The following is a 16,996-nucleotide window of genomic DNA, read 5'->3' on the forward strand; positions in this document are numbered from 1 at the left end:
TGATACCACTTGTTAGAATAACTCCGAGGCGCTCCGTTGATCTACCGAGGACCAAGCAATCACACAAGCACGACACCGAGATTTGTTAACGAGGTTCACCGATATGGCTACATCTCCGGGGCTTGACTACGGGCGCTCCTCCCCGTGACACCGTCACAATACCGCACCCCGGCCGCCCGGGCGCCGGCACATGCCGCCGGCTCCCCCGCGTGCCCGTGCTATTATGTTGACATAGGTTACATCGTGTGTCTACCCCCGCTATATATGAGAGGCCTAGGATACAAGTGTCCTACTTGGACACGACTCCGTATCCTGTCTACACACTGTACGACTCCAAGTCCAACTGTAACCTAACTTGTACAATAATATTCGACACAACTCTAACAAATATATGGAACGATCCATGGGTGCCAGCAAGCCCGGACCGAAGAGTTATATCAATCCGTGGTCAGACGGTGCTTACATCAGTTAGTGATCTTATTGATCCTACTACAGGACAGTGGGATGAAGAACTCCTTCAAGCTGTGTTTAATCCCATGGATGTTGGAAGAATATTGCAAATCCCACTAAACTTGAACGCATTTGAAGATTTCATTGCATGGCACCCGGAGCGGAAGGGCACTTTCTCAGTTCGTTCGGCGTACATGAGTACAATGGAGGCGAACTTATCAGGCACATGCAAATTACTCCCAGAGGCCGAGTGGATCAAAGATGCCAGAAATATGGGCCACACTATGAAAGATTTAGATTCCACGGAAAGTCTCTATTTTTTGTTGGCGAGCTCTTCATGGAATATTGCCGCTGAAGTCTATTCTTACAAACAGACATGTGGGTTCTAATAGTGCATGTCCAATCTGCCGACAGTCCGCTGAGGATATTAGGCACCTCCTTTTTGAATGCACACATGGAGAGCACTTTGGGGCTACCTTGGAATTATACAATATGTGGATGAGGCTATGGAGTCTGATCGATCAGGATCGGTAGTGCTGGAACATCTATTCCTAGCCGGCGACAGACCAGTCCCTATAAAACCAAATCTGGACGTGAAGCAAGTGATTGCGGTGGGAGCATGGTATTTGTGGTGGATCCGACGCCAATTTACACATGCTGGTAAACCTCCACCGCCTGCGAGATGGCCGATTTCTGTCCTTGCAATAGCAAACAATTTTCACGAAGCAAACACGAAGAAGCAGATTGGTCAACAACCGAGATGGAGCAAGCCGGAACCGAGGTTCGTGAAATTAAATGTTGACGCGGCCTTTCACTTGGATGAGGGAGCGGGTGCTACAGCGGCAATATTAAGAGATATAAATGGGAATTTTTTAGCAGCGCAGTGTTCTTATGTCCCCCATGTAGCTGATGTTGTTACAGCGGAGGCCTTAGCCATGAGAGATGGTCTGATGCTTGCAAACTCACTAGGATTCCCCCGAGTGGAAGCAGAGTCTGATTCCTTAACAGTTATAGATTACTGTACAGGTCAGAGCAGATGGTGGGATGGGGCAGCAACTATTTTTGCAGAGTGCGTGGATGTGGCCTTACTTATCGGGAAGGTCAAATTTAAACATTGTATGCGATCTTGTAATCAACTGGCGCATGTGCTAGCTAGTCATAGTTTTTGTAATAAGTTATCGAGCGGTTGGACAGATGAGGCTCCAGCTCATCTTGTCTCAAAACTTGTGGACGATGTTATTCCTTTTGATTCGTAATAAAGCTAGCCATGATGGCCTTCCCCAAAAAAACCACGCTACCGAGCAGGATCTGTTAATGTGCAACTCTTTCGTTCTTTATCCTTCCTTCTCTGTATTCTTTTTTCTTTGTCCTTTTTTCCATCTTCATTTTCTGGTTTTTTTCTTCTTCCAGGTTTCCTCCCTCATCGATTTTCATGTTTTTTTATTTTCTTAAATGCGTGAACTTTTTCCAAATCAATGATGCTTTTTTAAATTTTAATGAAATTTTGTTTTCAAAATCAATGAACTTTTTTAGTGAACTATTTACAACAATTGATGATTTTTTTCAAATTTGACGAACTTTTTCCAGTTTGATGAATTTTTGTTCAAATTTGATGTTTTTTTAATCCAATGAACTTATTTTCAATGGACTTTTCCAGAAATTCGACGAACCTATTTTCAAATTTGTGAACTTTTTCCCGAATCGATGAACTTTTTTTCAAATTCTATGATCTTTTTAGAAAATTGGTGAACTTATTTATAGCTTCGGTGAACTTTCTCAAACTGATGAACTATTTCAAATTCAGTGAACTTTTTTCAAATTCAATGAACTTTATTCCAAATCGATGCACTTTTTTTTCAAATTCTATGATCTTTTTAGAAAATAGTTGAACTTATTTATAGCTTCGGTGAACTTTTGCAAATTCAATGAACTTTTTTCAAATTCGATGAACTTTTTTTTCAAATTTTTTTATCTTTTAAAAAATTGGTGAACTTATTTATAGCTTTGATGAACTTTTTTGAAAACCGATGAACTTTTTCAAATTCGGTGAACTTTTTCAAAAATTCAATGAACTTTTTTTGCATTCTATGAACTTTTTTTTTTCAAATTCTATTAGCTTTAAAAAAAATTGATGAACTGTTTTCACATTTGTGAACTTTTTTCAAAATTGGTGGATTTTTCTAATAGATGAACTTTTCTTATCAAATTGGATGATCTTTTTTCAGAAACGATGAACTTTTCCAAATCGTGAACTTTTTCGAAATTGGATAAACTCATATAAAGTATAAAAAATGTAAGGTTTCTTGCGTAATAAATAACGCGGCTGCAATAGTTCTTTAAGCATTCGTGTTCATTTTAGTCAAGTTGATCGACGAGCTGAAGTGGTTAGCTGAACGATGCCTCCAAGAAGCGACCTGAGGTCGAGCCCTCGTACTCTCTGGTTTTTGTGGGTCTTTTTTTTGCGAAACAATTTCTGCGCAGGTGCATTCGTCGGCCGGCCCACTTGTCGTTTGCTCTAGGCGCCGGTTTACTTCGGCGGCGCTTAAAGCGCTCAATAGGAGCTCCCTCTGCCACTGCCGCTGCCAACACGTTGACTAGGGAACTTTTGTGTATATGATCAAAAGAAAAAGAAAAGACTAGGGAACTTAGAGCAACGCCAACATGATGACCCAAACGAACGTGCATTTTTTGTTCATTTGAATCAGCCGAGCAGACGAGTGCATATGTTTTTTGTTCATTTGAATCGTTTGCTGTAGGCGCCGGTTTACTTCGGCGGCGCTTAAAGCGCTCCAAGAAGCGACCTGAGGTCAAGCCCTCGTACTCTCTGGTTTTTGTGGGTCTTTTTTTTGCGAAACAATTTCTGCGCAGGTGCATTCGTCGGCCGGCCCACTTGTCGTTTGCTGTAGGCGCCGGTTTACTTCGGCGGCGCTTAAAGCGCTCAATAGGAGCTCCCTCTGCCACTGCCGCTGCCAACACGTTGACTAGGGAACTTTTGTGTATATGATCAAAAGAAAAAGAAAAGACTAGGGAACTTAGAGCAACGCCAACATGATGACCCAAACGAACGTGCATTTTTTGTCCATTTGAATCAGCCGAGCAGACGAGTGCATCTGTTTTTTGTTCATCTGAATCGTTTGCTGTAGGCGCCGGTTTACTTCGGCGGCGCTTAAAGCGCTCAATAGGAGCTCCCTCTGCCACTGCCGCTGCCAACACGTTGACTAGGGAACTTTTGTGTATATGATCAAAAGAAAAAGAAAAGACTAGGGAACTTAGAGCAACGCCAACATGATGACCCAAACGAACGTGCATTTTTTGTTCATTTGAATCAGCCGAGCAGACGAGTGCATCTGTTTTTTGTTCATCTGAATCGTTTGCTGTAGGCGCCGGTTTACTTCGGCGGCGCTTAAAGCGCTCAATAGGAGCTCCCTCTGCCACTGCCGCTGCCAACACGTTGACTAGGGAACTTTTGTGTATATGATCAAAAGAAAAAGAAAAGACTAGGGAACTTAGAGCAACGCCAACATGATGACCCAAACGAACATGCATTTTTTGTTCATTTGAATCAGCCGAGCAGACGAGTGCATCTGTTTTTTGTTCATTTGAATCGTTTGCTGTAGGCACCGGTTTACTTCGGCGGCGCTTAAAGCGCTCCAAGAAGCGACCTGAGGTCAAGCCCTCGTACTCTCTGGTTTTTGTGGGTCTTTTTTTTGCGAAACAATTTCTGCGCAGGTGCATTCGTCGGCCGGCCCACTTGTCGTTTGCTGTAGGCGCCGGTTTACTTCGGCGGCGCTTAAAGCGCTCAATAGGAGCTCCCTCTGCCACTGCCGCTGCCAACACGTTGACTAGGGAACTTTTGTGTATATGATCAAAAGAAAAAGAAAAGACTAGGGAACTTAGAGCAACGCCAACATGATGACCCAAACGAACGTGCATTTTTTGTTCATTTGAATCAGCCGAGCAGACGAGTGCATCTGTTTTTTGTTCATCTGAATCGTTTGCTGTAGGCGCCGGTTTACTTCGGCGGCGCTTAAAGCGCTCAATAGGAGCTCCCTCTGCCACTGCCGCTGCCAACACGTTGACTAGGGAACTTTTGTGTATATGATCAAAAGAAAAAGAAAAGACTAGGGAACTTAGAGCAACGCCAACATGATGACCCAAACGAACGTGCATTTTTTGTTCATTTGAATCAGCCGAGCAGACGAGTGCATCTGTTTTTTGTTCATCTGAATCGTTTGATGTAGGCGCCGGTTTACTTCGGCGGCGCTTAAAGCGCTCAATAGGAGCTCCCTCTGCCACTGCCGCTGCCAACACGTTGACTAGGGAACTTTTGTGTATATGATCAAAAGAAAAAGAAAAGACTAGGGAACTTAGAGCAACGCCAACATGATGACCCAAACGAACATGCATTTTTTGTTCATTTGAATCAGCCGAGCAGACGAGTGCATCTGTTTTTTGTTCATCTGAATCGTTTGCTGTAGGCGCCGGTTTACTTCGGCGGCGCTTAAAGCGCTCAATAGGAGCTCCCTCTGCCACTGCCGCTGCCAACACGTTGACTAGGGAACTTTTGTGTATATGATCAAAAGAAAAAGAAAAGACTAGGGAACTTAGAGCAACGCCAACATGATGACCCAAACGAACGTGCATTTTTTGTTCATTTGAATCAGCCGAGCAGACGAGTGCATCTGTTTTTTGTTCATCTGAATCGTTTGCTGTAGGCGCCGGTTTACTTCGGCGGCGCTTAAAGCGCTCAATAGGAGCTCCCTCTGCCACTGCCGCTGCCAACACGTTGACTAGGGAACTTTTGTGTATATGATCAAAAGAAAAAGAAAAGACTAGGGAACTTAGAGCAACGCCAACATGATGACCCAAACGAACGTGCATTTTTTGTTCATTTGAATCAGCCGAGCAGACGAGTGCATCTGTTTTTTGTTCATCTGAATCGTTTGCTGTAGGCGCCGGTTTACTTCGGCGGCGCTTAAAGCGCTCAATAGGAGCTCCCTCTGCCACTGCCGCTGCCAACACGTTGACTAGGGAACTTTTGTGTATATGATCAAAAGAAAAAGAAAAGACTAGGGAACTTAGAGCAACGCCAACATGATGACCCAAACGAACGTGCATTTTTTGTTCATTTGAATCAGCCGAGCAGACGAGTGCATCTGTTTTTTGGTTTGGGTCAGCCAGTGCGACGAACGGATGGCAGACCAATTTTTCCCACGTCAAGAAAATATACTTAAAAAACACGCGACCGGTCGGGAGAACAGCCTTCGGGAGAACGCCGCCGCCGCCTAGGGCAGCGTGTTGACCGCGCAAGTTTCTTTTAAGTTTTATTAATGTTTAAGTGGACTTTGGCCCGCGGTTGACCGACTATAATGTTTAATTATGTTCATTTCGGCTGTGTATTTTTTAAATATATTTTCTTGACGCGGGGAAAATTGGTTTTCCCGAAGGCCGGCGTTCTCCCACGTCAAGAAAATATACTTAAAATATCCTACCGCCATAGACTCTGACGGTAAGAAAAATGTCAGATCCTGAAATTTTTGCAAACTAGAGTCTGGACTAACTTTCAAAAAAGGGTCAAAACACGAAATTTAGCCTCTTTGTGATTCCTAAACACGAGTGCGATAAGCAACGGGCAGGAATGGCAGTCAGCCGGCCCCGCAGAGAACTGTCCCCCATAGTCGAATTTCCCTTGACAGGCCTGCGTGGGGAGCTCCAGGTGGCGCCGGCGGCCGGTCACGAGGTCCCAGACGAGGAACGCCCTGGTAAAGCGGCTTTGCACGAGAGCGTGACCGTGGCGGCAGTGGAGGACTCACCAGTCGTCATGGGACATCTTGGCAGCTGTGGACGCCGCGAAGCCGCCAAAGGTAGCGGCCGTCGTGGATGAGGCTACGCCAGTGCTTGGAAACAAAGGCGGAGAAGGATCTCCATGAGCACGTCGTCGGGGGGAGGCGACGGAGGCAATTGGCGCGAGGGTTTCCTTTTTTCTTGTCTTTTTCTTATTTTGGGTGGCGACGGGATTCAGTTTCATATCTCTCTTTCTCTCTCTTCAAAACTGAAAAAAAAAATGTAAATAAAAATTAAAGATGAAAGATGAACCCAAAAGTCGTCAGGTGCTCATGATCATGCTCGTGGTCATGCATCCTAAAGTCGGTATGCACATGAATCAAACCCATTTGGCTCTGCAAGCTGAACATTTGGTTCCAAACTCAGTGCAAGTACGTAACTTGAAGATGAACCCAAAACTCTAAATCCAATTGAAACATACGGTTCTCTCCAAAAGACAGTAAAAACAAAATCAAGTGGTTTCGTTCACGAGTATGAACCTTCAAGAATATCTGAAGAGATAGCTTTCTGCACCGTATCAGCAAAAAGCATCCTCACCCAAAGCTACAATTTTATTGCTAAAAGAACCGCATGACAACTACTTGCCTGGGAATGTCATGCTGGCATGGCATGGCATCGACGAATAGCAGAGTTTGGAACCTAATGTTCAGCTTGCAGAGCCAAATGCCCTAAATGGGTTTGGGACCTAATGTTCAGCTTGCAGAGCCAAATGCCCTAACATTCGGTACGAGTTAACATATTTTTAATTAGAACGTCACCTGACCTTAAATAATGCCCTAAAAAACAGTCTGGTAGCAGCACCGTGTAAAGGTACGGGATCCGAAGGACCAAATAGGCGATGAGGCACATACAAGCAGCAGAAAATAAAGAATCGGTTCAATACAGGGCCTCAGGGCCGGGTACACACGACGCAGCGTGGTAGAGATGAGCTCAAAACAGAAGCACCATGAAGAACAGCCTAGGTGGAGTTGTGCTGACAAGCCTAGCTCGCATGGTGTCCAATAAGTGGTCAAGCAACAGTAATTCCTCCCCATGCCTCACCAACTGTCTCCAAGCTGAAGGGCAATCATTTTGTAGAAGACATCAGCCGGCTGTTTGAATCTAATACCCTCAAATAAAGCTTTATTTCTGACACCCCACAAGTACCACGCAAGTGCGCCAAATGCCTTCGAGGCAAGCTTCCTCTCGGAGCCCTTTGTATTCGACGAATTTCGTGAGACTCTGCTTGGGAAACGGGTCAATTACTCGGGACTTCAAAGCTCAGAAGAGACGGTCCCACTTCTATCAGGGCCTTCTCGGGGTCTTGAGCAGAATTTGTACAAGTAGAAGAGAGCAAGCTGGAGTCCAAGACGGTAGCCGGTGGCTTCGAGTAACACTCCACATGAATTGTGCGACCTGGCAACGGAACATAATGTGGTCACAGGTCTCATCCCACCCACACCACAAACATTTGTCCTGGCACATGGCATTTCAACACTTAGTCGCCACTAGGGATCCTATTTTCGCGCAATTTGCCATAAGAAGATCTTTATTTTGGCTGGGCTGGAGCATTTCCAAATCCATAACGTCACAAACCGCATGGTTCCTAAAGATTTCCTTATAGAGGGAGCCCGTAGAGAATTGCCCCGAGGGCTCCAGTTTCCATGTAGCCATCGCCGAGCTTCCTTGTGCGGGAGCTCTTCCTGGAGGACGAGGGGGGAGCGATGGGAGGTTGGAGTCCAGCCCCTCCCCAAACTCCTCTGTGGGCGCGAGCAGGTCCTGGGCCTTAAGGTAGTCCTCCGCAGGCAGGACGGAGTCCAGGATGGCTTCTCCCTCTAAGCGATCCAAGAGCGAAACAGGCTCCATGGTCATCGGGCCCGGTCTCGCAACCGAAGCACAGGCTGCCGTGGAGAGAAAGGGGTTGGTAGTTGTCGGAATCGTAGGGCAAGGGGAGCCCGCAGAGGAGATGGGGACCGAGGCAGGGGAAGCCACCGTCGTCACCAGTAAAACAGAACCAGCGACGCCCTCCAGAGGCGATAGCAGCGCCGAGCCAGAGCGAGAGGCCTCCTCACAAAGTTTTAGGGCTCCAACCACAACAGGAGAGACGATGGGTGCGGGGGCGACATCAACCCAGAGTGCTGCAGGCCCAAGCAAGATGCCAACGCAAATTAGAGCCATATTGATCCATGGGCACCAACTGCGGAAATGATACAAGACGAAGCGAGCGACCAGGGACCACCGGCGGCAACTCCGTGTGAGATGTCAAAGCCGGTGGAGGGAGGGGAAGGCAAGGACGAACAGGACCCCCATGGATAAACGACGGGAATGAGATAGCCGCAACCTGCAGTTGCGGCTGGCCTGAGGCCACACCCGCTGGTGAGCATCAGAGGAGGCCGATGACTTTCCTTTTCGACTGGCGGTGTCCACTCCATGGTGATGCAACCGTCGTCTTCGGAAGCGGGCGTGGACGTGCTGGGGTGTCCAGCCCTGAGCGAGGAGGAGGCCCGCCCTTCTAGATCTCCATGCACATGATGAAGCCCCCTTGCCTCGAAAAATCTCAAAATTGCCTCTGATCTTCTCTAGGTCTCGGCACCAAACCAAGGCACGTATAGGGCCCATCAAGGCGGATGATGGACACCTCGTCGATCATCGTGGTCTTACCAACAACACGGAGGAACTCCTTGACGAGAGGCACTGGACAAAGCTTGTCGGACACCCCATGAACCCGAACCCACGCCTCCTTGAGCCAAGAGATGGCCTGGGCTCCACCTCCGCCTCGTGCTTGCTGATCGGCAAGGTGATGGTGCCGCTCTTCCCTTGGACTTGCTTGATCTACCAATGCCACTCGTCATCCTCGAGCATGCCATGGAGATCTGTCAAGAGAGACCCGACCGTCGCCTCGCCATCTGTAACCACCACGAAGACCGCGTTGGGCACCACCTCTTCCACATTGACACCGCCCTCCCAAAGGTAGAAGCCAAGTTGTCTCATGCCAAACCCATACATCACCAACTCCCGCTTCAGAAATTTCCCAGGGCATTGAGTTGATGTGTGGCCTTCTACCTCGCAAGCTAAGCAGAAAGAGGAGAAATGGATGTAATGGCCCTTCGAGCCACAATTGTAGCACTGGACTTCTGTGGTTGACGCCGCCAGGCGCTCCTTGAACCGGTTCCCGCCAGCCTTCCTTGCCCCGTAGTTCCACTGCCATTGCAGCCCCTCCCTATACTGCGATTCCTGGGCTCCCCCTACATCACCACCACGGGAGGAGACACCCAAAGACACGCCAGGCGGCCGCGTCCCGGCCTGGGGCAGGCCTGGAGGTGGGGGAGGGAGCAGGAACCAGACGACGAAGAACGGCGCGAAGGAGAGGGGTCACAACGGTAGCCACCATTCCGCCCCCTCTTGCCTGCCCTCACAACCGCCAACGAGCTGCTCATGGAGGAATGCAGCTCATCCTCCTCGAATGGGCGCTCGCTGCAATGTCTCTTGTGGCCACCGCCGCCACAGTCCAAAGAGAGGGCACCACGAAGCAAACGAGGCGCAACTTCGAGAGAGGAAGCGTGTGGTTCTACCCTAGTGACAAATGTCTCAGAGAGCGACTAGGGAACCTAGCAAGTGAGGATGAGGGAACTCGGCACCCACCAGCACCTTCTAGCCTTCTCTTCTTGGCTCTAACGACCCTGGGTGGCAGAAGAGGTGTACGGTCCAAATCAACCAACTGCACTACTCGCGCAGGTTGGGCCACCAAGTCAGCAAAGATGAAGCCAAAAGAGGGCCCTGGCCCTCCTTGGCCAGGTGCCAGTGCAGCGACCCGCCATTCCTAGGCTCTAGAAGCGGCCCACAAGGGTCCAACAAAAGGGCACCGCCCCCACCCAATGGCAAAAAATCCTTCACGCTACAAGCAGGCGACGCCAGGCGCATGAGAGGAGCCACCACCATCGGGCACCGCCAGAGTCACACATCATTACCAGACCTCGAACCCAAGCATCAGGTTGCTCCATGTCCTCTGGCCAGGTCCGACACACAAATCCCAGCGCAAGCTCTCAGATTTGGTGACGACACGGCCTTCTGCCAGCGGAAATCGCGCCCACCTTGAGCACCTTGCCCAGTGGCACCACGCCCTGACGCTCAAACTGAAGAGGGCTGACGGACGCCCACCGAGGCTGGAGATGCCTGGTAGCAGGAGGTCCCCACAAAGCGCCTCCTCCGCCCAGACACCAGCACGAAACCCAAAGAGTCACCCCCGTCCTCGCCGAGGATTGCCAAGCCCACGCCAAGAGCAGCTACACGCGCTGCCGCCGGAGCAAGCTTTGTCGTCTCCACCCAGATCCATGGCGATGCACGACCGAGGAGTCGCATCCTCATCCTCCTCCGAGTCCGCCTCACCCACCGAGAGTGCCTATAACCTGCCCACCGACCTCCTCGAGGAGAGAGCCGAGGAGATTTGCGCCCCCTTCAGCAATGCGGCGCCATACGTGCCAGCAGGAGACACCTCCTTCCCGCCAGAGAGCAGAAGTGCTAAATCCATAGTACGGTCGCCGGCCGTGTCGCCCAAGAGCTCCCTTCCAACGGTGATATTTTCCCATGTTTGATCACAACACAAGTTAACATGCAAATTAAAACAGTTTATACGAGTTGACATGCAACAACCGAACAAACAATAGGCCACCAGAGATGAACATATACTGCAAGGCGTACCGGTCATGTGTGGTGGTACATTTGTACGGGATAGAGGTAATACCATGTAAATGCCAGGGGCACGGCATGTATATTAAACATTTGGTTTCTACTTTATACTTTTGGGCTTCAAAATGATTACTGGCAGTCTAGCATGTTGCGATTAATCGAACCATGGCGTCTCATTTGGAGGACTGAAACCTTAATGACACTGTTTTTTTTCTCAAATGCAGGCATCGTTGTACTATGTAGCAAATGGATATTCGAGAAAGGATATAAAACTGACTGACATGATGAATTGCATCAAGCTAGTACATCAGCAGAACGAAGTGCCCAGATCCAGGCTCCAAGAGAAAATCCGGATGAAGTCTGGGAGATAATAGTCATCTAATCTAAGGCTAGAGAAAGACAAGTGAAGACTTCTCTATCGAAACTTTGTAGCTGAGAAAGAATAGGGAAAGGGCAAATGAAATGATCTGTTCAAGGGGAAAAGGATCAGACTGCATTCTGTGTAACACTGGCACTGCAGTTTCTTAGTTATTACCATTTGGTAAGGATATTGATCCATTGAACCACAAAATTATCAAATCACGCTAGCAAACTAATAGAGAGGTAGTAAAAGATATTATTACATCACCTCTTAGACCAACAAAGCGTGACTGCAGATGTGAAAGCCCAATCATCTTAACTTCCGTTCAATATTTCCGCTTGATCATCTCCACCACCAATGGCAAGTCCTATGAGAAGAATGAGCCAATAAACCGATGGCAATCGTGGGCAATAAAACAACTGCGAAGAGCTTTTGCTGCAAGATTAGGAACAATTAAAAAAATCACATGTAATACAAGATTAAAATAATTCATCAAGTCACTGGACACCAACTACCTCAAAACAAAGGACATGTCATTCAGCAATTTACTTTGTACCAGGAATCATTTTTAGAACTGTTTTGGTGCGAGCCCATTCGTTGTTATAAGTCCAGAGAAGAGAGAACAGAGCATACACACAATTAAGTTTCGTGCGTAATACAGCAAAAGGAATATGAGAAAATATACCCTTCTCGTACTCACCTGAACAAAGAATGCTAAGCAGAGAATTGAGAAACAAAAATACCACCCTAAATCCCCGCATAATATGAAGCTTATAAGCAATTAACGTTAACAAGGCACCGTATTGACACTAAAATCCACTAGCTTAAACTGACAGAAAAGAACAGTTATGCACTGACTAAAGAAAGGCAGACTATCAGTCACTTGTTTCCTTAATTGATTAATTCTCATGTGTCAGTGTTTATATTATCCAGTGCCACGACAAGGCCACAAGAACAGAACGGTTATAATTTTCTGGTGGGAAGCAGCTATATTGTTCTTTTATGTGTATGGTAAGCAAAGGCGCCTTTAAATGATGACACACTTCCTGACTGTTTAGACCTAAATATGTATGGCACGGGATAACATCACGAAATTGTGATCCCCGTGCTACAGATAAACTAGTTCATCCAGCGAATATGATACAAGAAAATGGTTGGATCTGGGTTCGGATGCAAAAACACGTGAAACGCTTGCAAGTAAAAATGAAAAATGCACATATGCATTGTTTGAGTTGTGAGACACCAAAAGGGTCATTTTCCAGCACATTATCAATCAGTTTGTAAATTGGAACAACATTGAATAGTTCGTTAAGAACACCACAAAATGAGGAGAACATGAGAACCAGCAGCAGCCAGGAGTAAGCAGAGTATGAATGGTTTGTCATTTAATAAGCAGTTCTTTCAAAAGGAGTTCATGAAAACTTGTCACTGGTAGCGAAGTGAACAGTGGCTCATGTGCTTGAAAACACTTACAGGGTATATACAATTTGGAAAAATGAAGTGAACTTTGGAACATCAAAAACAATGGCAATACCTGGAGTGTAGAAACTTGTGTAAGGAAAAACAAACCAATAGGCCCCTTTCTCTGAAACCTCCTCAATCTGCATGGTGTTGAGATGAATCATATAGATGTTTGGATCCACACGAATGAAGATCACATTGGCATCTTCAGCATAGCCAACTGCATCTGGTACATACTGACACGCCGCTACTGCTTCCAGTGCAAGAAAATTCTCCAGATCAATGACTCTGCAATGTGCCCATGTTACCATCCCGTCAACACAAGCTACACTTGACCACAAATGGAGACTGAATTTGTCAACTCCGGCGAAACCAAGCCGTCCATCATCTGCTGGCATGAGAACAATTTGCCTATTGTACTTATCGAGCACGTAGTATGGAATCTCCCTAGTTAAATCCAAATTGTGTGCATCCAAATCAAACTCAACGATCCAACACTCATTTTTGATAGCGCCGCCAGAGGTATCCAACATCCAGTAGAGTGTATTTCCAATCAGTGGCGTCGGCGCCCATGTAACTAATACATTTGGAATTTCGATCGAATAGATCTCACCCCAAACGCTTATCTCGGACGAGTAGACGCACGCGGAGGTATTGAAATCACTCTGCTGACTGAACACGAACGCCACGAGAAACGGGCACAAATGACAGTCGCCGTGATCGGCGTGGCCAGCCGCGCAGAGGACCGCGCCATTGTACTCAACGCGCTCCAGATGGGCCTGCGTGGGGAACGGCAGGTAGTGCTTGTCGCCGTTCATGAGGTCCCAGACGAGGAGCCTTCCGTGTCGTTGGTCCAGGAGGAGGGCGCGGCCGTGGCGGCAGTCGAGGGCCCACCACTCGCCGTGGCGCATCGTGGCGGCGCCGGGGACGGCGAAGCCGTCGGAGGTGGGGGCGAAGAGGGGAGACACCGGCTGGTTGTTGAAGAAGCCGAGGACGGGAGGCGTCCCCCCGTGGAAGTCGCGGAAACGGCGGAGGAAGCGGGCGTCGTGGACGAGGCCGCGCCAGTGCTTGCAGACGAAGGAGGCGCGGAAGAGGTGGATGGGCTCCGGCGGGAGGCGGAGGAAGATCTCCACGAGCATGTCGTCGGGGAGATGCGGAAGCGGAGGCGCCGAATCGGCGCGGCGGCTGTCGCCGGCGAGCTCGTCCATGGGGGTTTGGGATTTGGGAGGAAATGGAGTCGAGGGTTTCGCCTTTTTCTTTTCTTTTTTTTTTTTGAGTGGCGAGGAGTTGGGTTTCATTTCTCATTGTTGCACGTGACTTTGTTTATTTTTTCTAACACAGCATATGAAAAAATGCAGCAAACCACACTGGTTAGAAGCTCCCCCGGATTTTGTTCTTGATGTAATCTCGGATGACATTCCAAACTTCGTGGTTTAAATAAAGCGGTAATATTTACCGACGCGGATTTTTGAGACATGCGGCCACGCGCAGCCTATATCCAGGACGTCCGCCTGTGCGTCGTGATGACTAATTTTAATAAGCCATCTGGAATACCGGGCGGCTTAATTACAAGCTTCCCAAATACCTCACTTTATACGGCCATTGTGTGGGTCAGGGCTGCATTTAATGTCGTACGAATACACGGGCCAGGCGATGCCCAACCGATTGAATAATTGCTTTGGGCGCTGGCTGGACATAATTGAGCCATTGCCAAGTTCGGTTTTCGCAGTGCGCATCTTGTCTTTCCATCGACCGTGGACGAACAGAGCAAGGTGTGGATATGGGTTCTGCACAGACGGAGAGCGCATCGGTTGCACAACATACCCACTGCACGCTTCTCTCGCGTTTAGCAAGTAGGAAAAAACCAGTGCTGTCGTCGTCGTCTTCTAGCTGCGGCACGCCCGTAAGCATCTCTCCAAATTTCTTTGTTGCGGGAGACACGCAGCTAGGAGGCCGTTGCGTTGATGGATCATCAATGGATTGTTGGGTGCATTTACGTTTTGCAGGGGCAGCTGAGCGTATTCACTCCTCTGTTGTGTCTTTAATATGTGCATCGCATGTGGGGAGGACATATGTAGTAATACGGGTCTCAGGTGCTACAATGCTCAAATGAATCCTGGACCGCTAGATCATATTCTAAGAGACATGATGAATGCAAGGGTGATGACCAGCTCCTCCACCGCAGAATATACCAGAAACACCCGGGATTCTATACTTAATTAAGCCCAAGGGAATGGGAAGATGATGATATCTGGATTTCCTCAATTTTGCCCATTGTTTATTTAGCAGAAGCATGCGTGAAATGATGCATGTAACCTTGTTATCACAAGAAAAAAAAGTACGACACGCTCTACTGGTAAAAAACATATACACATTCTAAAACTGTAGGTGTTAACTTAGAAAAAACAGTTGTGCATTTTAATTAACCACAACATTCACTCAATTAGATTCAGTTCCTCTTCAAGATAGCTGGAAATGCTTGCTTGTACATTCTCTACAAAAAACTCAGTTAGCTTCCGTGAAAGCAAATATAGCATGTACTAGGTCAGTTGTCCAACTGATTTGAGATTGTACAAGCTAGAACGGCACATGGAATATGTGAGGACTAACAACGAAAAATATTCATTTATAATAGTACTCTTTGTGGATTATCATAATTGACATTATATGCAAATTTACGGACTAGACATACCAGACTACTATTAGTGTTTGAACAAAGTAACCAAGCAATTACTAGATTTATTTTGTTGAACTTTTAGCAGTATAAAAGCAAAATACGGAGATGGCATAATTTTATATGAAGATTGCACAATAGCAAGCCTTTTTTTTTTCTGCCCGTAAGTGAAACCGAGGCTCATAAACTAGTACAGTACTAGTAGGAAAAGGGTGTGATGCTTAATTAATAACATGAATCAGAGTGTTTTTGTATATTTTGCGGTGGAGAGGCTGCTCATCATGTGTGCCTTCATCGTGTCCCTTCCAACATAATCCAAAGGCCCATGATCCATCGGAGCATTGTATCACTTGAGTTGCGGTATCATCAGATATGTTGTCCGCATGTGGGCTGCTAGATCGTTGAATTATTGCCATTGGGATGTTGGGTGTGGGATTAATGCACGCGCTGCCTCGCGGGCCATGCACTGCATATGTCAGGTGCAAATACACACACTATACCGAATGCTATATGACGAGGTGAATTCCTTATACGGCCGGAGGGTATTAAAGCTGCACGCATCGCGCGGTAGCGTGCGGTGTGGATTCCGGACGCGCGTGGTGGTATGTCCACTCGCGATTTATCGCAATATTTACCCTCAAAAAAAGTCTAGGTTTGGAGAAAACACTATGCTACACGTCCTGTGTAATCGTTTTTGCAAAAACCACTATCGACAGATTTTGGCTAATCGCGTTTATGACAGATGGGCCCACTAGTCAGGCTGACGTGGCATCAATTCCTCACACCGTTACGTTGACTTGTTTTGCTGGATGTGGGACCCTCTTGTCCGTGTAATAGTACCTTCCTTTTCTCTGGTTCTCCTCTCCTTCCTAATATCTCTCCCTTTTTCTCTCTCTCGTCGGACCGCGCGCTGCCGCCCAACGTCATAGCACTGGGACACCGCGACCATTGTCGCCGTTAGGCCGTCCTCGCGCAGATTTGGCAAGAACCAAGCCGCTGCTAACCTCCCGCTTCCGCACTTCAGATCCGCGCGGCACGACGGCGACGACCTCTGCCTAGGCCGGGGGCGGGACGGGCCCCGCGCGGCAACGAATACGGAGGCCTCTGCCACTGCCGGAGGTGGGATAGGAGGCGGGCCTCGCGCGCAACGTGTTGTGGGCACGGCCGGTGTCCACTGCTGGCCCTCGTGGTTTCGTCTGATCCATCGACCCCAGCAGCACGAGGACGACGACGACCGCGTGGGGATCGGCCTCAGCAAGGCCTTGCTCGAGGCCGCTGTCCGGGCCCTTGGTGTGGCAACAGCAGCGGAGGCATCTGCCTCGGCCGGGGACGGGGCGAGCCTATGCGTTGGCGCCCACGCCTGTGCGTTGACCTGGGGGTGAAGATAAGACGAAGCCGATTTTTTTCTTCCAATGACAGGTGGACCCCGAAGCGGCACACTTGATGATGACATTACCTAATGTCGCTGTTACATATCAGACGTTAAGTGGTGCCACATAACTTGAACATTACCTAATGTCGCTGTTACATATGAGACGTTA

General features: G+C 48.0%; 1 protein-coding gene across 5 annotated transcripts; it reads right to left on the minus strand.

Annotated features, from left to right (window-relative positions):
* Positions 1 to 5,962: 5,962 nt before the first annotated feature.
* LOC123156415 (uncharacterized) lies at positions 5,963 to 14,055 on the minus strand. Of its 5 annotated transcripts, none has more exons than XR_006478048.1 (3): positions 12,855 to 14,054; positions 11,588 to 11,755; positions 5,963 to 6,502 (listed from the first exon to the last, which is right to left on the minus strand). XR_006478048.1 is itself a non-coding variant. In XM_044574548.1 (3 exons), exons 1-2 carry the CDS (start codon positions 13,987 to 13,989, stop codon positions 11,635 to 11,637), a joined length of 1,188 nt encoding a protein of 395 aa, XP_044430483.1. In that variant the 5' UTR covers positions 13,990 to 14,055; the 3' UTR covers positions 5,963 to 6,502; positions 11,588 to 11,634. The 5 variants fall into 5 exon arrangements, 3 of the variants coding, with proteins under 3 accessions (XP_044430483.1, XP_044430482.1, XP_044430481.1); XM_044574548.1 differs by having other exon boundaries at positions 11,588 to 11,687; positions 12,855 to 14,055; XR_006478047.1 differs by lacking the exon at positions 5,963 to 6,502 and adding an exon at positions 7,015 to 7,689.
* Between the last annotated feature and the right edge of the window lie 2,941 nt (positions 14,056 to 16,996).

The sequence above is a fragment of the Triticum aestivum genome, chromosome 7B, assembly GCF_018294505.1.
Source record: "Triticum aestivum cultivar Chinese Spring chromosome 7B, IWGSC CS RefSeq v2.1, whole genome shotgun sequence".
NCBI lineage: Eukaryota > Viridiplantae > Streptophyta > Magnoliopsida > Poales > Poaceae > Triticum > Triticum aestivum.

What these genes read in the sequence shown, in the direction of transcription:
- LOC123156415 (XM_044574546.1), bottom strand. Translation starts at nt 13,989, where the DNA reads ATGGACGAGCTCGCCGGCGACAGCCGCCGCGCCGATTCGGCGCCTCCG. An exon ending in CACAAGTTTCTACACTCCAG is followed by an intron (nt 11,756 to 12,854) that starts GTATTGCCATTG and finishes CTAATCTTGCAG; the next exon opens with CAAAAGCTCTTCGCAGTTGT.